Source organism: Cyprinodon tularosa, unplaced genomic scaffold, assembly GCF_016077235.1.
Source record: "Cyprinodon tularosa strain WSP-4 unplaced genomic scaffold, ASM1607723v1 ctg10, whole genome shotgun sequence".
Classification (NCBI taxonomy): Eukaryota; Metazoa; Chordata; class Actinopteri; order Cyprinodontiformes; family Cyprinodontidae; genus Cyprinodon; species Cyprinodon tularosa.
In genome coordinates, this window is record NW_024037782.1 from 2,812,225 (window position 1) to 2,835,854 (window position 23,630).

General features: G+C 37.0%; 1 protein-coding gene across 5 annotated transcripts in view; it reads left to right on the plus strand.

The window, feature by feature from the left end:
- Nucleotides 1–1,273: 1,273 nt before the first annotated feature.
- Nucleotides 1,274–23,630, plus strand: part of tox2 (TOX high mobility group box family member 2) — a 119,907-nt gene continuing 97,550 nt past the window's right edge. For 3 of the 5 annotated variants that reach the window (XM_038302772.1, XM_038302917.1, XM_038302977.1), the window contains exon 1: nt 1,275–1,860. In XM_038302772.1, coding sequence (XP_038158700.1) covers nt 1,579–1,860 — 282 coding nt within the window. In that variant the 5' untranslated portion in view covers nt 1,275–1,578. Of the gene's footprint in view, nt 1,861–23,630 lie in introns of all 5 variants that reach the window. The other 2 variants (XM_038302706.1, XM_038302845.1) reach the window with 1 other exon arrangement.

Here is a 23,630-nt window from a genome sequence, read left to right on the forward strand (position 1 = left end):
AAACAAATTAGGTAGAATGAACACTCTTTTTTTATTTATAAGATTTGAAAATAAACTGTTATAATATGGTAAGAATAGGCTCAATTATAGTATGCAGTTTATACTGACAAACTCAGCATAATGAAAATAACATCTAAAAAATAAGCCTTGTGTACAAAAGAGAGTGTTTCTCTTAATGGTGCAGATTCGTTTTAAAACAGACCTGTTTTCATTAAGTGAACTTCCTCACAATGGATGGAGCAGCCAGATATTTTACTCAAGTACCACTGGTCATCCATCCATCCATCCATCCATCCATCCATCCATCCATCCATCCATCCATCCATCCATCCATCCATCCATCCATCCATCCATCCATCCATCCATCCATCCATCCATTTTCTTACGCGTTTATTCCAAGGGGTGCTGGTGCCTATCTCCAGCAGTCATTGGGCGAGAGGTGGGGTACACCCTGGATAGGTCGCCAGTCCATCGCAGGGCAACACAGAGACAAACAGAGTACCCGGAGAGAACCTATGCATGCTCAGGGAGAACATGCAAACTCCATGCAGAAAGACCCCGGGCCAGAATACAAAACTAGAACCTTCTTGCTGCAAGGCAGCAGTGCTACCCACTGCTCCACTGAGTAGCCCTACAACTGGTCATACTATATTATATTTCTACTTATGTAAAAGTAAAAAGTAAGGTGCCTTAAAACTACTTCTAAAAGTATCTTTTTTTTTTTTTTTTTTTTTTTTAAAGTTTCTCAAGTAAATGTAACTGAGTATATCCAACCAGTTACTACCCACCTATGTTTCTGATGCAATGGTCCTGAATTGCTTTCCTAATGGAAGCAGGACATTGCCAGGCGGTGCTGCAGTAGTTAGCTGTCCTAGAATCAAATATTACTTCAGCCTGATATTTATCAATGTATGAATTTAGACTGATTTTCACATTTTTGAATGAATAGAATGGAGGACGCATTAAACAATTTGTTTTTAATGTTTATTTTTGTGTTTAATAGATAGATTTCATTCAGTAATTGCTGTAGGAGTAGTCACGTTTTTTTCTACTGTTTTTCAGCTCTGATGAACTTGAGAAAAGTTATGTTATTCACTAGTTTAGAAAAAGTATCTTGACAAAACATAGAAGAAAAAATAGTTTATTGTTCATCCTCAGCATCCCGTCACTCCGCTCATCCGTCTCACGCTTATTCTTAGATTTGACCGGTAGAGGTCGCAGCCGAGCAGCGACTGACTGGATAGGAACCAATGGATGCGTAAAAGCATTAGAGCGCTCCCACATGACAAACCTTCAGAGCGTCGGGAAAGCTGGAAGGGAGAACTGGCGCTTTAGGGGCCACCGCTGACTATTTCATTCCTGCATTTTTACCTGCAGCTCAGTGCGGCTCGGTGTGGCTCCAACAACTTCACCAACTGTCCCGCTGCGTAGTTCCTCAGACCACTGTGGCAGGGACGCTCCCATAAATTCACCCCTTTCCCCAACTCAACTTAATAGAGATGTTAGATAGCGCACAGCATCATTGCACCGAATGTCCACATAGTACTGAAGCCTCTGTAGGACGGATATAGAACCTGCATGTCAGGAGAGACTCTTTTTCTGCCTCTTGTCGTACTTTTTGCTCGCTTTGACACACAACACAGAAGGGTGAGAGGTCGTTTATGTGTGCGTGTGTGTGAGCGTGTGCAGGAGAGACAGACATTGCACACTTTTTTTTTCTCTCTTTTGGAGCTACGCTTTCATGCCGTCAGTCTTGCGCTCTTTGAGATGGACGTCAGATTTTATCCAGCTCCCCCTTCCAGCGTGGGTTCCTGTACGTTACCGACCGATTCCGGGCTGGACTATTACCATTCCAACAAGGTAAACAATTATCTCCGCTAAAGTCTACTGAGATGTGTCAGTTTCAAGTGCAGGCGCTCAGACGCGCATTGGTTATACTTGGTTGGGTAAAGAAGCATAGGGTTTTAGGTTAGGCATGCACATGCACTTCTCTTTCCTTACGGATAATCCTGTAAAGAGTCCACAAGCTGCAGGAGGCTGCTGTTATTTAACTTTTATTTTGCATCTTTGCTGTCATTGACACCTGCTCAGATGAGATGCTTGCATTTTCTCTAACCTGCAGTTATATTTAATATAGGATATCACTGTTGGACTGCGTGAGCAGAGTTAGAGCGCACCACTTTTCTGGCGCTGCTAATCTGAACAAACAGAACAACCTATTGAAACGTGTGCGTGATTGCACATTAACTGATATTATTTAGCTCTGCAAACTTTCTTGAATGATCAAAACTTATCTCATCCCAAGTGCGTAAATTTGACCCCTTATTCGCCATGAACGTTCCAAAAATGGCAATGCTTTGCGCACAACCCAATAAACGGTTACCAATATTTTATGCATCTAAATCATATAAGAAGACTCACACATTGGATTGTTTTCGGTTCCTTTGTTAAATTCAGTGCAATTAAATAGCAAATTGTAACACCTTTTCGGGTAAAAGACTGATTTAGCGCAACAGTTGGACTCTTAACTGGAACAATTTAAACGCCCAACAGCATTTAGTAAGTAAAAGAAAAAAAAAATATTGTTTTATTTTTCCTTTTAAAGTCAGCTTTTGGATTTGTTACACTTTCAAGACAGCAATAAGCAGTGTTTACACAAGAAACTCGACATAAGCTGAATAGAGGTGGTTTATATAAACACAGGGTACAATTATAAAGGCAGAAAATTATATTTGTTTTCATTTTTTTTGAATTGGTTATGGTTGTGAAATTAGTTTTTCTTAGGTTTATGATTATCTGCTTTGCAAACAACCATCAGTAACATGCAGATATACATCCACAGTCATTCATAGTGTTTGCTTGCCTTAGCACCTGGGGGAAAGCAGGCCAGTATTTAACATTTGCTGATGACAAGGTGATACATGTGAAACATTAAAACACAGTGCAATATTTGGATTGGCATTGTCCCCTATTCATTCACATGGTCACCTGCCTGTATACATTTAGTTGAACGCTGTTGTTCAAACACAAACACTCACCCTGAAGAGGTTTTTAACTGCTATACAAACTTTGATGAAATCATTTATATAAATTACTAACCATCTATAATACCAACCCCAAATCCTTTAATGTAAATGTAACCTAACCTTACTTGGGCTGAAATCTAAAATGTTTCTATTAGTACTTGGCAAATTATTTTCCACTGTCTCTATGTTTAACTTGTTGACTCGGGCTTATTAATATGGATCAATTAAGACACATTCATATAAAGCAGTCAAAGACAGTGTAACAATGTCTTGCAAAAGTTTTAAACATTGTCATGTTTTGTCCAGAAATAACCACTAGAATGTATTTTCTGGGTATGTTTGTGATAGACCAACATGTAGCATAGTTTAAATGTAGAAGTAGTTAAACTTTTTAATCGTTTTCAGTTTTTTTACTGTCATGAATCTGAAAAGTGTGGCCTGTATGTCAAAATCACATTTCAAGCCTTTGCCTAAATCTGTAGTTATATTTCGACCACTCCAATAAGTATGATTCCATCTAAAACATTATACAGAAGCTTCTGTTAGATCTCTTTTTTAAAATGAACTCGCAGTTTTTGTTGTAGGATTGAACCTCGCTCTTCTTGATCCCTTTCCCATTATCTTTGATCAGCTTTGTTGTCTGTACTAGTACAAAAAAGCTCCTCAAAGCATTCTCACAATTATTTGTCACAGCATGCTAATTCACTTCAAATAGTGTTTTAACTTATAAAAAAAAAACCTAAAAAGTTAATTTCAGATTTATTTGGGCAGGTTATTGGACACAAATTGTTCTGCCTTGTCCATGATTTGCAGCAAATTACAGGAAGCACTTATTTTGACTTAAACAATTGAAAAACCTTGTCAGTGACTTATCTACAGATTCTTATTCCTGAGTCTGTGGATGTCTTCAGCTCCACCATCAGTTTGATTATTGCTGTGCCTGTTAGTGTAGGTGGGGATCCATGCTTTAGAGGTTTGACAATAATTTTTATGGTGCTCTTTAACTGCTCAAACTGTGATATATATATATATATATATATATATACCTGTCTAGTGAGGTTTTACCCTTTCATTATGATGCTGACTAGTCTCTAATGCTGTCTAACAAACTGCTGCCGCCTTCATAAAACAGCTGCATTTATTCTCAATTGGAATCACACAGATGAGCTCTATGTATTAATAATGTGACTTTTTAAGGCAGCTTGTTGCACTAGGTTTGTAAGGCCTTAAAAAGAAATTGGGCTTAATAGATATGAATGTCATACTCTTATTTCCAAAGCAAAATGAAAACAATATCTAATTGTTTTTCCAGTTCTTAGTTTGCTACAGCAAAATAACAACAAATATGATCATGTTTGTAATGTTACAAACTGTAAAAAACTTCAATAAGCACTCTAAAATTATGCTCACATTAAGTTTGTGGCTACATAAGGGGATTTGAGAGTTTTACATAATGGCCTGTTCTGGTTTCTATAATACAGCAAGTACAAAGGCCACAGAAAAGCATATAGCACTCTCATTACTAAAGAAACTCCGCTGACTAAAATGTAAAGTGACACATTATTGCAACTGTACTCTTGGTATTACACATGAACACATGTATAATGATGCTTGTGCATTTTGGTTCTTCTTCACTTATGTGGGAAGTTTAATTTTAGAGCTGTCCTCTTGTTATAGCAAGTGGTTAAAAGTACATTACCTAAAAGCATGTGATGATCACAGATGTTAATTATCTTTATTGTTTTTCCTCTACATTAAAACTGATTGAACATACATAGCAGTCTAAAAGAAGGCACAAACGAAGAAGTGTACATAACAGTAATTAAAATGGACTAAGTATGTAAATACATTGTTTCCTGTGTACAACTGCATAAACTCTTCATCTGCATCTTTTTTTTCTGTCTAAAAAGACAGCTCTGTGTTGGCCATAGATATGAGTTTATGTGCAGCTGTTCTTAAGTCTAAAATGAGGTTATTAGGGAAGAATGAAAAGAAAGGGTTAGCCGAAACCAGCTGGAGTTGATTGACCACACTCATGGTTGATTGATGCATGTCTCACAAAATGATTCAGCACCACAAATAATTTAAATTCACAAATGCTGTGAATTTTAATTAAAGCTTTGCTTATAGTTTGAAACTAAACAATCACATATATGAAAACGCTCATAAAAAAACAAAAAACAATACGAAACACAGCTATGCAGCAAAATCGACTATGTTTTTATTAATCACTAATCATTTTCTAAGTAGTATAAATAAAAAAAACGAGATGAGTCATATTTAAATTATAAGATGGTTCTTATTATCATGAAGTCGTATAAATCTAATCGAGTTTTAGTAGTTTAAAAACAAAGCATATTGAATTACATGCTCTTTTTATGGTTTATGTAGTCAGAGTTCTTGGGTTTGATGTAATTAGTACTGGTAATAAAAGCTCTTTTAGTGTTTGACCTTAAATCTATTAGAGCCGATGGACAAAATATATGCTGATTTTGTTCTCTGGATTATTATGTCTTGCATCTATAGTTTTAAATTTTTTTACATTTCTATCCTTATTGGGAAGAATGTATTATGCTCCTAAGTGAATTTTCTGTCATTATATACAGAATTATATAGAACAGACTTTTTTATGTCAGTAAAATACCTCAGCATTTTAAAGAATATATGATTCTCGATGAGTACAATCATGATGGGATCCTCAAAGAGGAAGCAGAAAATAACAAAAATCCTTTTTCATTCTCACAAATAAAGAAACATTCAATTTCTAGAGCGATGCTAAGTGAGACACATGAGAAGAGCATCGATTTGTGTATGGCTAACAGCCCCACGGCTCTGTTGCTCCTCTCAACCATCCAGCTTGCATTGTCCTGCACTTGCAAAATCAACCGTGAGTCATCTTTACTTTTCACCCAAGATTTCTCCTAATCTTTTTGAAGCCTCTCTGTATCTTTTCCCTGGCTGAGTGGGAGGCTTATTTGCTCAGTGCATACTCAGCTGTGTACACCAGCGCTGAAGGCCACTTCTTCGCAAATGCCTGTTTTTAGCAGGAGACTATTTGTCAAATGTATTATGACTTGTGCATACCCTCAGGCAGAATCACTCCGGTGAAATGAAGTTAGATAGATTGCTGTAGATGTTCCACTTTCTCCTCATCCCTCTCCACTCTAATTGCACAGTGCCCAAGAGAGAGCCTCTCATGTAATTACACTGTAGTTATTCTGTAGGTTTATAATCCAATGGTTTGCAGATGTTTTCTTTGCATAGCAGCCATCTGTTCCAACTTACGCTGTTATTTATATACCTTTTTTTGAGTTTTTTGTGAAGGACTACATCAGTATGTTTATTTGCAGTGCTGTAGATCAATTCCCTTTTGTAACAAATGAGTTTTACCATAACTCTTGTCTTTTCTTTAGTTTGAACATTTTGCTTCTTTTTATCAGGACAGAAATAAGCAGCTGACGTGTGTCCAAAACGCAATGCGACCAGCTTTAGCAGTGCATGTAAAACCCCTTCTAAAGTGGTTTGTTCCATTTCATATGCTATCCAAATCACTGTATTAGTCATGGGATACTTCAAAGTATGGGGAGGGAAAAAAAAAATCACATTGAATTCTGAGAATATTTTTTTTTGTTTCTCGCTCTCTCAGAAACATAACCGTAACAGACACTGAAAAAAGAAAAAAAGTTATTTTAGTGGTACCTCAGTCTGTACATAGATAGGAGTTAATTACATGGAGGCAAGCATTCTTGGGTCGACAGCGTGGACTATGGGTTTTTTTTGTTTTTCATTGTGCCCATTCATAACATTCTGCTGACTGGTCAGTCCCAGCTGCAGTAGCCCCACCATTCTGTGAAAATGTTAACCCATGCATGCCTCTACTGCACACCGAACACTAACCAAGTGGGTGGAACTGGGAAAGCTGGGTTTATTTTATGTATCAAGTTCCAGGTTGTTAATTCAGAACAAAAAAAAAAAGAAAAACATGGTATGGCGACGTGGAATAGATGTTTTCTCAATTTAATAAAGTAATTTGATGTTGGTAACAATCAGTGTATTTGTTCTTTTGTCTTCTGACTTTCTGGCACAACTCATAATGTAGTTTCTTCACTTCTTCCCCTTTTAGTGTTGAACTCCTTCTCTCATTTACCTTCCCAGCAGCAATGTCAAAAGGTTATGCAGGGAAGCTGGATCACCCAGGGCTGATTGTGTCTCTGAGTTAATGATAAGTAGCAACACTGTTCTCTGGTGCAGTGAAGCTCACAGGGCTTCTGGTGCAAACCATTAAAGGAAGCACAAATGTGGACAACATTTTTTTGTTTGAATTTATTCAAACTAAAAAAAAATAGTTAGAATTTATTCTCATATTTGACACAGAATAAAATATCTATAATATTATTTACTGATTTGATGCAAAACTTATTTACGGTTTCTTGTTAAATCGAGAAATAAAGCTAAATGTAGCCACATCTGTCATGTCTGCTTCCATTTTGCTAATACAAATAGGCATGGGCTGATTGGAAAAGTCAGCAAAGTTATTTTTTTTAACTGTAAAAATCTTTCCATCATATTCTTCCTATATTATCCAGTCTTTCTAGTATAATTCTAGAAAAAGGGTTTTCCCTGTTTATGTGGAGCAGAGTGACTTTGAAGTGCCTCCCACCCACCTCTTTGCAGTGCACTGCCAGACAGCTGGCTGACAAAAAGGCAACTAAGGCAATTTTCTTGTTTTCCTTGGAGAGCAACAAATTTGTCTGTTTGGAAACTTTTTTGAAAAAGTTACAGTTAAGATTTGGAAACTACGGGAGTGCTGCTCATCACAGTTCATAAAGGTTAACAAAGCAATTCCTCCTGGCTAGTAAGTGATGCCCTTGCACTAGCCATTTCTATCTCTTTACTGCAGATTTAAGATGACCGCAAATCGCAACTGCCAAGCAACCATTGTTGCGTCATTTAAAAAGTCAAATGTTAGTGGGGTTCTTTAAGAGATATTCTGGCTACTCAACAACCTGATATCAGTTCATTTTATTCTCAGTATATAAAAGAAAAGCTCAGTTGAAGGTGGGGGTTATAGGCTGAAATGTTGCCATCTCCTCATAGTTTTTTTCCTTTCATTATAGTGCATCTGTGCAGGATTCAGTCTGACATTTTTCTGACAAATATCAGGTGAGGAGATAAAAGTGGTGATTTATTTGGTTGTTTAGATCAGAAAAGAAGAGCTGCGGACTTGGGTTTACTCTGCATTTTACAGTGAAAGTAACAAGTCATGCACTGCTGCAGTGCCATAACTGTGCTATGCACTTTACCATCTAGACCATATGCAATGACTCAGAGGTGTTAGTAGGGTCATAAGTCACAAATGGCTGAAAATAGATTTTATGGTTTACCCTGAATTGTGTGCAACTTATTCACCAAAGTCTATAATAACAGACTATTTATGCTGATGACTAATTTAAGGAAATAACAAGGATTAAATTATGACCATGCATCTTAAAAAAAAAGTTTCCACTAGCAGCTCTTTCAGTCATATCAATGCTGTTATCACACTGTAATCTGTCATGTGACTGTTATATTTACCAGAAATTGTTAGTGTTATTTAAGACAATAAATTACTACAGGTTTTCAGACTTAGTAGACTTCACAGTGAGCTGTAAGCCACCACATCACAAGGTGTCAAAGTAATTCTAAATTTGACGTTGATGGGGAGTTGAAACAGCCCAACCTCAGACCGGCTCGTGCCCCTCATTAAATCACATTAACCCTAATTTTCATCACAGCTCCTCAAAGCCAAAGCGCTACTATCTGGTTTTGACTCTTGACTGCTCAGCTGGATGTTGGGTATGTGTTTCACACACTTGCGATGTGAGTGAAGTTGAGTCCATTGAGCCAAGGCTGTTAAACTGTCCTCACCTCAGGAGGCCGGCGGTTCCTCAGTAGCATTCGCCTTGACTAACTGTCTTCTCTCTTCAGTCTGTCTGCCTTTTCCTCTACCACCTCCCTCATGCAGCCCAGTTTCCTTGTGCTGTTTTATATTCACTTCTTGATTGGTTGGGGGATGGGCTGGGGGAATAGTGTTTGAGAGGTTAGCTGGTTAGAGCAGGGAGGGGGCAAGTAGATTTGGTTGGTACATAAAGATAGGAAGGGAGTAAAAAGAAGGTGAAGGGGTAGAAGCTGGAGAGAAAATGTATTTAAAAAAAAGATTTTTAGGGGTGCTTTATTATTCAGCCTACCATTGAGTCTGTAATGTCATTCAGCAATGTGGAAACCAAAATGAGCAATGCCACCAGATGTGTTCCAGTCCAGATAGCAACTTGAAAGACAGGCATTTATTGTTTTAGTGTATTTGGTGTGGTTCAAACCCAAACTGCATGAAATGCTGATTGATGGATTTCACTAAAGTATGTGTGCGTATGTGTATGAGAGCAAGAGAGAGTGAGAGAGAGAGAAATAGCTGCTTTATCTGATCTATTTTACCATTTTTTGTGTCTTTCCTCTGCATTGTGTATGCTGATGAAAAGAGAATACTGACTGTATTTTCTCTCCTTGCTACCGTAGAATTTCAAAGCAGATTCTTCTGCTTTCCATCAGCACCAAAATGTAAAAAATACAAGCACTGATTCACCGCTTTTCATATTGATGATTTGTGGATGAAAACATTTTTTGTTATGCATACAGGGTTGATTTTTTATTTTTATGAAACATAAAAACAAAAAAACAAAAAGTGTAACATGCTACTTATGCGTAAGTATGTATATCATGGAACAGTTAACTTGTAATATTCTCAGTTATTACAGGAGGTCTGTGTTCTTAAAATTCGAACTGCTTTTATCTTTTGTTATACAGCTTTATGTCTTTGGTTCAAGAATAAATATTGTTGCTGACATTTAGCTGGATCCACATGCATGTGGTTTAGTCTGTAGGTCAGGAAGTGCGCACTTGACTCTTTTTGCAACAGTTTTAGAAGCTCTACTGTTACCCGCATGTCTCTAATCATCATACAGTAACATTTTGTTGCTACTATTATTTTATGATTAAGGCATCAGCATGCCAACGTGGCGGCAGTAAAGACAAAACATTTTCAGCTACAGTTTCCCAGAGAGAGAAAGAAAGCTGATCTTCATCAGAATAATTGCTTGGTGTCATTCATAAACAAATAGACCACAAAGTGATTGTGCTCGATGTTGGAGCTTATGAGCGCTGCTATTGGCCTTACCAGATTTGTGTGTCAAGCCTCCTTTGGTACATAAATTAGTGAACCCATTGCACGAGAAAACTTAATTAACATTTCAAATAAGGACAGCTGGAGCTTATCTTTGTCACTTACATATTTTATGTTTGTGCAAAGAGGAAACACTTTATACAATATGTTTTTCTTTGGTTCGTCTCCCTGAGAAACACATGGTGGATATTTTACAAGTGTTTTTTTTTTGTTTGTTTTGTTTGTTTTTTATGTGAAAGCTTAGTCTAAAACCAACTTTGACAAAAAAATAAATAACTTCTTGTGGGATATGACAGGTCAGGATGTTGACAGGGTGTGCTCATAACGAATCAGCTCTTAAGAGACAAGCTTTTCTATTGGCTGTTTAAGGGCTTGACACATGTTACATTGAAAATTATTCATAAATATAAAGGCAAAACAGAAACTTTACACAAATCACAAATTACTTTCAGTGCCTTGCAAAAGCTGTAATACCTGTTGAACATTTTGACTTTTTAATCAAATTACACCAATAACCTTTTTTTATTTCATTAGGATTGTCAAAAATCCCAATTAGATTTAATTCTGGAGTGACTAGGTCATTATAACACATTAAAATACTTTTCATAGGTACTCTTGTTCTGTACCACTGGATGTATGTTTAGGACGGTTTTTGAGGTGAACCTACTCTCAGGTTTTGAGTTTCTTGCAGCTTGCAACTGATTCTGAGTATATGCTACCGATTCTTGTAGTGGATATTACTTTCTCTTCACTCAATTTACACGATGAAAATTATGCAATGATTGTAAATGTTTCACAATAACAATAACACAACAATAACAAATATCAGATGGAGGGAACAGCATGGCTGCTGAATGCACTAATCAGTTAAGGTATGCATAGATGTATCGGCTATATTGATCAATAATATTGAACTGCCTAAGTATCGGTTTGTCTCTGCTTTCATGTCTCTGCTGAAGAAAAATATTCCTAGAGCATGATGTTACCAACACAACTTTTTACCATATCTGTGATGTGTTTTAATATTTGGTTTTAAACAAAATTTTGCATGTAGGTCAGAAGACCTTTGATACATTTTATTATAGCACCAGAGGACTTTTTTAACCTGCTGGCTGTGTAATGGACCATTAGGATTTCTTTCAACTGTGCACTTCTTGCCACTGCTTTGAATATCTGCATCTCCTCCAAAGTAAACAGTTATTTCTCTAATAACTGGTTGAAAAAGAATGTCTTGTTAGATTTTCTTCACAAATTCCATGTAATTTTAAAGTTAGCAACTGTTGCTTTACAGCGAGAAGTTCCTCTGTTCATATAAGTCTTTCTTGTGATCTTTCTGCATAAAGTTTGCATTTTCTCCAGTTGCATGTGAGGTGTCTTACTGGGTACTCTATATTTCTTTCACTGTCAGAAATTCTTTTGCTCACATGTGCTTACATGGTTGTTTGTCCAGTGCTGAGTCGCCCTGTGATTAACTGATGACATGTCCATTTTGCCTGTTTCTCATTGACCACTGGAGATAGGCAGCAGTGACCCGGAGGGACTGAGCGGAAATAGAAAATGTATGGATTGTTGAACTCGAATGTATATTATCAATTATTATTTCTCTAGTCCATTAAGCATGGCTCACCTTTCAGATAGCATCTTTTTTATTTTACTTCAAAACTTCATTGCCTTATGTTGAACTGTAAAAAAAAAAAAAAAAAAATCACTGAAATATTTGGAATTCTGTTGTTCTTATGTGACAGAATGTGAAAAGAGATAATTATGCTTGTGCATTGCACTGCTTTGCATCTCAGAGCTGCACTTGCAACATGTTATATTGTGATTACATTAATCCTCCTGCTGGGTAGCGAGAGGATGCCATAATCCAAAACAGGCTGTATGGGAAACATGTACAAAAACAGTGATACATGGCAATGTTAAAGATTGCAGCTGTTGTGTGTATTAAGGGAGGCCCACAAGCCTGGGCAAACATGAACAGTTGTCTTAGCTTCCTGAGGCATGTCCTGTGCAAACAGCACTGGAGATGGCTGGTTCAGGTTCACATTCAAAGAGAGCGGGACCACTGAGCGCACTCTCTCCAATGCATATTCTCCTTCATAGGTAGACACATTATTTTGCATGCAGATGCAAACATGCCTGCACTACTTTACCATAAATAAACACAAGTGCACATGTTAGCTCACAAACCACAAAAACGTTATCATGTTGTGCAGCAGCAACAGAGCAGCCCACATTTTACTGTACCTTATAGTTTGATGTTTGTTTATTCCATTTAATGTATATTTAATTAGTGCAGACTTGCTTTCTTATTCCACGGTTTTTATCAACCTTCTTTTCTTTTTAAGTGAGCTTTTTTTTTTTTTGCAATTTTCCTTTACTTGTGTATGCTTGGTTCTTTCTCCAGATGTTTTTTTTCCTCCTGTAAATATTCCATGGCTGAGTTAGTTCAAGGTTGTACAGGGAATTAAGCTAGCTGGTTGGGTCACCACGGATTGGTTCTCTGTTATTTGTTTCTGTGCCCTTAGCAAAGTGTGTGTGTGTGTGTGTGCGCGCATGTGTGTGTGCGTGAGCATGTTTGCGTGTGTTTGTGAGACTCCCCTCCCTATCGCTTCAAACCCACAGTCCCCTTAGGCCCTTCTTTTCCTCAGTATTGTAAACCACCTCTGGCACTTTTGGGCTTTGTTCACCATATCCTCACTTTAGCCGAGTTTTTACTTTCCAAGAATTCTAACAGGCATGTAATAATAATGGTGAAAACATGAAGTGCCTTTCCAAGTACGCACATTAAATTGTTCTTTGCTCCTTGTTTTGCATATCATTTATATTGCACTTGATTTTGCAAATATTTGTACCACAGTAGCGGCCTTACTAGGCCCTTGGTATGTTGACTGGTATGTGATATGCGGGTGCAGCTGAATTTGAGCGGCTTCACTGTGCAAACACAGCATTGCTGGCACTCCTGGTTTCACTTAATCTTCCACACAAAGGCACTGGCATGTGGCAAGGCTCTCAGACTGATTCAGTGACAAAGAAAGAGAGCAGAGCTGAGCAGTAGGCTGTGTGAAGGGATAGAAATAGTAATTCAGATTTAGAAAGCATTTTATATTTATTTGTATCAATTTTTTCCTAATCTGGACTTCGATGTACTTTTTTTTAGGGATATCCCTGGCCTTGAAACATCAAAGATGATTATTAGGCCTTTGGGCAGCAACCATAGAGTTGTATGACTGATGCAATGCCTGGAACTTTGGTCATTTTGAGTCCCAACTCTGGGTTAAACTATAAACAGAAATCCAAACATACTGTCAGTCATGGATGGATGATTTCTTTTCCCTTCCATACCATAATTACCCAATGGATAAATTGAAGGGTTATTCTGAGATTATAGCTTGTCTTTGCAGCAAAAAAAAAAACCCTGAAAAGAAATAAAAAAAAAACATTCTTTTATGATTCCCTGATAAGCATGTATGCAACAAGATTGGAAATAAATGGAAAACTTTTAGAAACTGATATTTATAAAGAAACATTCATGAATGTTTACACGGGGAGGTGTTAGCTATTGTTATTCTTAGCATTACAGTCTGGGGTCTTACATGTTTTATGTCTTGCAAGTGCAGATGCATCACAGTTTTTTTTTATTCTGCATTAATATAGTTTATTTTGGCATGATATTAAAAAAAGGAATTTGTGATCTTTTATAAAATAATTTTTAGCCAATCAGTCATGTTTTTTTTTTTTTTTTAAAGGAGCTTATTATTCAGGGTACAGGCTGTGTGATATAGGTTTAATTAACTTTAGAGAAACTAAATCAAGATAAGCTGATCAAGTTAGAAACTGGCTAAGACCTCAGACCGTGTTTGTTAGATCTCCTTGTTGCTTTTTTTTGTCTTTTCTCCTTTCTGCTGCTCTGCATAATGACAAGGGTGGAAGAGTGGAAGATTCCAATTACTCAGAAAAAGTCAAGGGGGGCTGTTGAAGTTTGAGAAATACAAGACGAGCTGGTTGCTGTGCGAAGATTGCATGCCCATTTGGAATGTAATTAAATTGCTTTGGATGCTTGCCAGTAAAAAAAGAAAAAAAAATGTCTTTCCTCTCTCAAATGAAAATGTATAGTGTTTTGGTAAAAAATACCTGCAGGGAACAGTAGACTGTTGAATATTTGTAATACAGCTTGCATTGTGCAGCTGAAATGAGTTTTGAGATGAGTTATCCGCTGTGGTTTCCCCTCTGACATTTCAAAGGTATGTAGCTTTTGAACCATGGATTTACTGTAATCTATTTTTTCTATTATCGATGTGTGGTTGAGTTATAAACTGTAGATTGGCTTCTCTGTCATTTCCCTGGCTTTGCTATATTACAAACTAAAAGACTGTTTTGGTGATGTGGACTCTATCATAATATTTATACACAGTTGCATGTAGACCTCCAGATGTTCCTTTCTGTGCATTAAACTCCAGCAGGAGTTATAGTTATCATATAGAATGTGTGCATCTTATTAAACCTGATCTATTATAGCTCACTCTGAGCAGTTTACCTTGGAAAAAGGGACAGTTGTAATCAGGCACTCTAATTGTTAGTTAAGAGTCACTAAAGTTACAGCTTTATAGGAAATATAAGAAATATTGTCCATATTTGAACAGGTATATTTATTAAAATACAGACCAATGAATGGTACTGTTATAGTTAGAGATAAATTTTCTTTTAACGTTTGTAAAGCTGCTGACATGGTTTCCACTTCCCATGTGTGTTGGCGCATTAAGGAAAACATGTGCAGGTCTAAAGGCCAGGAAATTCAGTGGGTTTTGTGCAGCATCAACTCCTATTATGCCTTGTAAGTGTGTGGATAATTTTTGATATGCTCTTGTTTTAAGTAGAATGAAGAGCTTGAAATTCATGTGTGGACACGGTGTATTTTGCATTGCTATCTTTATCTTGTTAATTTTTTTTTACATATCAAAGACTGAACTCTTCATCAGTCAATGAAGGTTTGGTGTTTTAAAGATGCCCCTAAGTAGTTAAAAAATGATAAGCGTGTTACTATTCCATCATTTTCTCATTTAATTTGAGATATCTCCCATTCCTCGTAGGTGCATGAAAAAGATTCGAAAAGCATGCACAGGATTAAATAATGTTACTATTGGGGACTACTGTGATATCCGATCAGTTGCATTGATTCTGCAGCAGTGGTAATCTTTCATGACATATGAGATTTTTCAGATATACAAAAAAAAACTGCTGAAGGAGCCTAGTTTATCTGGTGTTTGAATAACAGATCCTGAAGTGTTGATAGGAGCGGGCTTTTTATGTATAACAGCATAGTTTAATTAAAAAAAAGGTCTCAAGATTCAGTTAAATATGTTTGTGGTTTTTGCTCTGAATTATAATTGGTTTGGTGTGGGAGTTGGTCTCAAAAATCAAATAACAGAGGATAATAAGGAGTTGACAAATCTATAGAGCACTGTAAATGTTGCGCTTGTTTTGTGTTTGCTGATCGGTATCAGAACAACCCAGCTGCCACTATTTATATCATTTCTGGACATGTAAATTGATGTATCTGTACAGCAAAACAACACTCACCTAGATGAACCTGTATTTTATAGCATTATGACAGTTTTGTGTGGTACTTAACAAGTCATCATAAGAAGCAACACATTCTGTGCCAGTGTTACTTTCTTCTAGTGGTTAATTGAAATATTCCTTTAGGTTTATTCTCATAATCTGTGACATTATTAAAATTCTTTTGGTAATCTTTGCAAACCAAAACCATGAGCTGAGACACAGAGGTGCTGAGATGATGAGCTAATTTGTTGGCTGTACAATTGCCGTGCTAATGCCTGTTTGTGGGTTTGCGGTTGCAGTAGCATGCATGTGCTCATGCTCTACAGCTGACAGGCTTAATCCAGCAAGCACATGACAAAGCCTGCTAAGTGAATGAAAAGTGTGCGTATTAACGTTAACAAGTCTCTTTAATGAGCCTACAAAGAGAGAGCCAGGGATCAAAAAATGTGCTATAACACAATAGAATCGTGGAGTCTGCTTACTGAATGCAACCTAACAATCATTTTGAAGTTCTTGAATCTTGTTTTCCATTTCAATATTTAGGTGTGATTTCATACTCAGGAGGTTCACAGTTAAGCTTTAAAACAACGTGTGTTTTCAGTTGCAGCTCTGTAATTGTGCAAGCAGCTACACAAACAAGATAGTGTTAAGAAAGGAAGAGGAGGTGAAGAGATAGAGTGATAAATCTTTGTCAGAAAGAAAGTCAGAAAGATAGAATTTGAGCAATTCTGCAAACTTTTAAGCAGAGATAAAAGAGTGGAATAAAGTTGATGTATACCACAATTTGCACATGCAGATAAACACCCTTCGCAAGCATGCACGTGCTTTCATGTCCCCTTTTTAGTTTTTTTTGGTCTGATTTATCTGTCACGAGAATTTTTGGGATTGGCTCAAGTTTCAGCTTCATGGTGCGTCCTCCGTCGTATAGTCGATTGGCCTCTGACGATCATTTCGTGATTGAGAATCGTATGGTTGGATGACAATCAAACATGTCTGAAATTAAGCCAGCCCTCGAAATGAGATAATGAGTGTATCCTGCTGTTGAAGCAGAGTTATGAGCAGATTTATATCACCATAGAACACTACCAATGTAAACGAGGGAATTCTTCTTCTCTGACTTTAGTTCCGGCGATATGTGTTTTTTAGACCTACAGTGTAAGCAGTTAGATGGCATTAGTGCATTGAGTTGTACAGTATCATGAGCTGTGAACTTTATACCCTCCAGTCATACAGTTTGAGCTGTACAAAATTAAAAATGTTGTACAGTGTATGCAACCCCTAAGGATAGAATAAAGGCATAACCTCCTGCTGAAAAAAACGACCCTAAACATGCAGTCCGAGCGACATCGATGGTTTAACTCAATACATACCTACATTTGATTGGGCCACTCAAATTCTAGACCTATGGCATTTAGGCCCCATCCACACGAAGTCAAAACAAACACGAAAAGCTAATATTTTCCAGAACGTTTGTCCTAAAGACGGAGACGTAAAATAAATGTGATCGTCCACACGAATGCATGAAAACGCTGCAAAATGTATGCCAGGCCTGTAAGTGGCACTGTGGTGCCAAAGCAAAAATAGGCGACGAAATGTTGGGCATGCCCACTAATATTTATACATGGTTGCCCTGCGGGTCCATTTTCGTGGTTCAGTCAAATTCAGGTGCTGAACTATGTCGTCGATATTGCTCTGTTCTTCCTGGAGATATTCCAGAAGAAGAAGATTCTGTGTAAGCCCGACAGCAGGGTGAGTAGCATGAGAAGCAACCATTCAACACAGTACAGCGCCATTGTTGTTGTAGCCCCAAAAATGTATGTTTTGTATCTTTTTTTTGACCAAATCTTGTAGCTTAGTATTTGTGCTTTACCTTAACTCCTCCTTTATTCAATTCCACTGATCCACCTCTCAGCTGAGATGCACACATGCTCATCTTTGTTGTATATACTAAAAAAAACAAAAAACAAAAAAACAGGTTTGTGGTTGTAATGGGGGAAACGGATGAAATAGTTCTTATTGTTTTTCCAAGGGACTGTTGATGGGGGAGGGATTCAATTTATTAGATCCATTCATCATTTAGAATAAGCAACATTAATCTGTATTCTGTTAAAGGGACGACGTATATTGGAGGTTGTTAAATGGCTTAACAATGGTCGCTGTTATGGACCAATCGTAGGATTGTCTCTAATAATAAAATGATTATAATGTAAGATGGATTAGATAAAAAAGACTTTAAAGAGCTTCCAGTTTACACCAGGTTTTCCTGCTGTGCTCTCACCTACAGGAATCTACTCCTTCTGTTCAGAATTAAGATGTTGTAAACTGGCTTTAAAATGTGGAGACGTTTGTGCTTTAATTGCATTTTGCTGTACTTATCCCTGTTTTGTGAAATCCTGTATAATTAAATGAGATTTTCTCTAGTTACTCAAACTTGTTTCGTGTCCCCGACAACAGCCATCGCTAAGCTGTACAAACAAAGCAGAGCAACAAAGCAACACAAGGGGTAAGCAGGTCTTGTGTATGACAGAGGTGATGGATGAGCTAATTGGGGATTAACTGCTATTAGCTGGAAGAGGGGAGACAAGTGCCAACCCCCCCTCCCTCCACCCGTTCTTTCTGTGCCAAACATGGTGCAGTTATGTCTTCCTTCCTGCTTCTGCTCAGCCGTGTTTTTCACCTGGCATGCTTTTGTTTCCATCTCCATGGGTTCTCCTCCTCTGAATCTCTTCCCTCCTTTTCTCCCTTGTTCACGTCTAACACTTTCTGTCTCTCAGGGTGATTCTCATCAGACTATATTAGTTGAAAATGCAGAACTAAGTAGCTGTGACAACATTTTCAGATGCTCCAGCTGCCTCAGATTTATTGAGTTATTAAAGTAATGTACTGTGATTAAAAATGCTAATTTTCCCTAAATCACATGCCAGCTTACATTGTGTTTTTTCAATAGCTGATTTAATTACATGGAAAACGAAACAAGGGCTGATGATTCAATCTTTTCTGCCAAAAGCCTCTTGATACGAGAATGAATTTCCTCCTGATACAGAATTATTGTTTGAGTTTCAAAAGTCTTTCAGTATTGTGGAAGCTGCAGTGAACACAAAGGCTTAAATTTAGCCATCATTTTTCTTTTTTTATATCTTGTTTCAGGTCACACATTCACATATTCTGCCTGGGTGCATCCTCACACGTGAGCTTGAAACATCCTGAACAGAACGGGCTTGGAAATCTGCTTTTAAATTACTCCTGGATATGATATGAAAGCAGGGCTTTGAGTTTAAAATCCCCCATCTTCCCCTTAAAGCATGCATACTTCATTTTGGTTGTTCCAATTTTGTATGTTAAGCAAGGATTTCAAATAAAAGAAAAAGGAGAAATAAGTTTCTGTTCCAAATATTATTGAGTGTGTCCTCGCTATTCTGAATAATTTCCTTTCCCTTGAGGGATTTGCTTAGTGTGCTTTATTTGGCTCATTTTGGCCTCTCATTTTGCATTCATGTATTCCTTATACAGTGTGCAAACCTGCAGCTACATTGGACACATCTCAAAGTCATTTTTAACACCATTGTGCACGATACACAACATTTCTTCTTTGATTTTGACTTTTTCCTCAAGCGATAGGTTTCTTCTACCTTAGTTATTTTGCAAACTGTGCAAACTCCCCTTTTGAACATTAAAAGGTATGATTGGATTTGAGCTACTTAGCAAGAAATTGCAATTTAAACAATGAGAGGAAACTCTTCCATCTCTACAAAACAACTTTGCTACACATCTTGTTGCTAAGCTGATTCCCATCCTTTAAATTCTGCTAAGGATGACCAGAGGAGCTTTAGATAATGCTTGGATCGTTTCCAAATTACTTACTATGCACTGTAACAGATTCTCAGCAGTATCAGTGCCACTTTGCAGCCCTCTCCTCCAAATAGGACTTATGTGTTATTGTGAGAAATATCCATGTCAGGTGCCTTTTTTTCCTCTTGTCTCTGGATTTCTGTGGCCTTCCAGATGTCCTGGACATAACAGTAGCTTGTCAGCTCTATTGCAGGGCTCTAAATGGGTCACTCTACTCGATATCACACAGCTACTTCACAATGACACCACTGTTCCCCCGATATTATGGCACACCAGGTGGCTCACTATGAAAGTCTTAGTCCTGGCAAATATGGACTGCTTGTCTTTGGGAACAGCGGGAGAAGAACACATTCATTGCTCTGTTCTTTAAATTGTGTCTATAGGTTAAAAAATGTGATCTAAAAATCTAAAGAAATCTTATAAAATTAAGGATTTCTTGTTCTTATTCGTTACCAATATATTTAATGAAATGAGACAATCTTGTCCTTTCCCAGAACAAGACAATAAAGGCTTCTATGATCAGTATGAATTCCAGGCCATTCTAGTTCATGTATTAATGATGCTTATCTCACCTTTTAAAGAGCTCCATAGTCCAAAAAAAAAAAAAACTGAAGTGCAGCTTGACTCATTAAAAACCATAAACAAGCTCTTTAGCTTAGCATCAATAGAAATCCCTGATGCAGATACCATTTAGCTGCTTACAGCTTGCCATTAAAGATATTCCTACTTTGCTAACAAGTTACACTGTTTAGATTCATTACATCACATATTAAAGGTGAAGATTTCTTATATGGTTTTCAAGGGCTGTAAGGTAGCTTGCATATATAGAAGCAAAAGGACAACTCGTGAACTTCTTTGTTTTTTTTACTTCAAAACTAGTTTAAAATGCAATCTCCACCTTAAAATACACAACAGAAATAAATCAAGACTAGCTGCCAAATTATCAGCTCTAAATGCAAACTTTTAGTATCAGTGTAGAGGTAAGATACAGGAAATGCTTTCAGAGGAACCACTGTCACAACAGCTACTTTGTCCGATTTATTTATTATAAAACAAGATTTTGGCTAAAACAAATTTTCTAGAAAGTGCAAAACACTATGAACCCTTTTTGAAAATCTAAGAGACTTCTCAGATTGTACTCATTAATTCTTCACTATTTAAGCATATTAAAATATTGGCAGAGGGGTTTAGTAAATAGAGTGCCATGCACAACTGAGTGTAATGTTCCAAATGTGTTTAGTCAAATAAAAAGGCTGATAACCATCACCTGACATCATCAGGAAAAATATGTACGATATGTCATTGGAAAGGTATGATTCTCTAGTTTGCAGCTCTTGAAAATGCATGGGGATGGTCAGACTGCACACAATTCTCAGCAACTGTGCTTCCCTAGCTCTGACCGAGATAGTCTATATTGGTTGAACCTACATAACAATTCGGCTTCAATGTCATGAGTCAGACAGGACACGCTGGCAGAGCAAAACCACATCCACTGTGGGGAAAATGCAGAGTAAAATCTTTGAATAGCAAGGTAAAATAGCCAGGTTACCGAATTTGGAAACACACAGTGCATTCAGCAAGCAGGACAGACTTACACACACAATCAATACAAAATATAATAAACAGTGTTCTTTACCCATGATTGGAGCTCAGGAGGACAGAAAACAGATTACGTAAAATAGCAATGCTCTTTGAGCCTCTAAAAAACAGATAAAAATTAATTTAGAATGAAAAAATCTCAGTCAAACTTAAAACCTAAAAAAATTGTTGTCTGAGAAGAGTGTACTGTCACAATGCTCACCCAGTTATAGACCACGATCCACAGCCTTTGGCTGTATTTTCTTTTCTTTAAACATAGTTTCTATTAAATTTTTATTAATATGGAAATCCTTTACCTATTCTGTTTTAAGAGCAGGTTGGTCATTAAGTGGCCACTGTTCTTTATTTTAAATGACAGCCAATCCCGCTCTCCAGGTTTTGCTGTCATTACATTTAAAAATGTCTGCTGAGTATAGCTAGTCTTTTGGTAATCAGGATATGTTCAGGATATCTTTACTCTATGCATAGAGGCCTCTATATATGCACTGCAATGAGTGTGACTAAAAAAACGGTATAAAACTATAACCAGAGGGTTGTTTCAAACCTCCTGATAATCCACTGTCACTGGAGCATTTAGTCGCCAAACAGAATATATACACAGGTTATAAATTAAATCGTAGTTCACTTCATCTCTAAAGTCAGGCAAAGCAAACTTCTGACTCCCAATATAAATTTGTAGGGAAAACATATCTGTTACAAACGGCAAATCCACAGCTTTTCAACAGCACCAAAGATGACATACTTGTGATCAAAGATTGTTTGGGTTTTTATATGTTTCTTATTGGTTTGGGTTTATTGTGCTTTGTATGCAAATGCCTTTTGCTCTTCACAGACTAACAGTCGATTTAATTCATTGTTGTTGGTTGTGTCTAAATATTTTGGACATTAAAAATGTCTTCCAGTTCCAGTGATGTTTAAAACATGAGGTTAATTGAGTGAGTACTCACATCACTTTGCCTTTATTGTTATATAAGTTAAAACTGGTATAAAAAAACAATATTATTTATTGAATTTTCTGGGATATTTTATTGTCAGAAGTGTTTCTTATTGTGACAGATCTTAACAACTTTTTTGAAGGGCAATTTCTGTTTAAATTGTTACTCCTGTTTCTGTTAACCTAATCATTTGGATTGTTTATTACAGTGGCTTTTCATTCCACATTACAATTCAATAGATTTGTTCTTAACACATTAATAGTTAAACAGAAAGCTTATATTAACTACAGGTTTAAGTCACCCAGGTACAAAGAGTTAAACTTGTATAAAACTTTTTCATCAACATTTCTCTCTGAAGAGTAAAGATGATCAGGAATAGTAACCAATAAAACAAAAATTTTTTTTTCCAAAAGAGAGAGTGGGGTTGTGACCTCAGTGATTTATGATTTATGGTTTGATTACAGTACTTGCATCCTGCTGAAGTCAGGCTACATTGGTCTGCATATTGGGAGCATTTTTTTTACTTCTTCATGGCTTTGGTCATGCAGCAAACTCCATCTCGATCTGCTTCTCGTCAAAATGAAGCCCACATTTGCTCGTACAGAGACTCACACGGCCGCAGGACGGCATTCAGGAACACACTCACACAAGAACACTGATTGAGAGATAAAATGGAGAATAGCTCTTTTAGTCAACTGAACAGTCTCTCTCTTCCTGCAGCCTGGCAACTATTCAATGCAATTTACCCCCTATAGGAAAATAATATTGATATTCACAAATGTACTCGGTAAAAGGACAAAAAAATAAAACTGTGCACTCTAAAGAGTGAGGCGAACACAGGTGTCCATCGTCTCATATTCATGATATCTCACTCAATAGATTGAAAATCAGCACATTTAATACAGTATATATGAATGAGAATCCAAGGTGTTTTCATCTAGAATGTCAATATCACACTTATGTCGAGAAGCAGCCCTCTGCAATTGCATGAATATTTTCCTTTTGAGAGCTGATTTATTCCTTTAAAAGAAGAGTTCAGACCTTGATGAGAGTGAAATTCTGCCGCTAAGAGTCCTCACTTTACCGTATGTGCCATTTGTGTTTTAACCGAACATTGATCCAAATAATGCTGACCAAGCTGGAGGATGGATAGGATGAAAGCTGCTGTGCAAACCAGTCACCGATAATATATGCTTCTATAAATTCAGATGCGTTCCAATTATTTAAATTCTCTGGCTTCACATTCTGAAATAGTTAAATTAGATCATATGAACTCATTCAGTTACTCAAGTTGTTTACACTTTCTTTGACTTGGTTTTGAGCAATCAGCTGGTAGGCAATGTGGCAATGCTAAATGTGGCAATGTTAGAGTGCCTTGCAGTGATATTCATACCCATTGAAGACTTTCACATTTTGTCAGACAACCACATACTTCAGTGCATT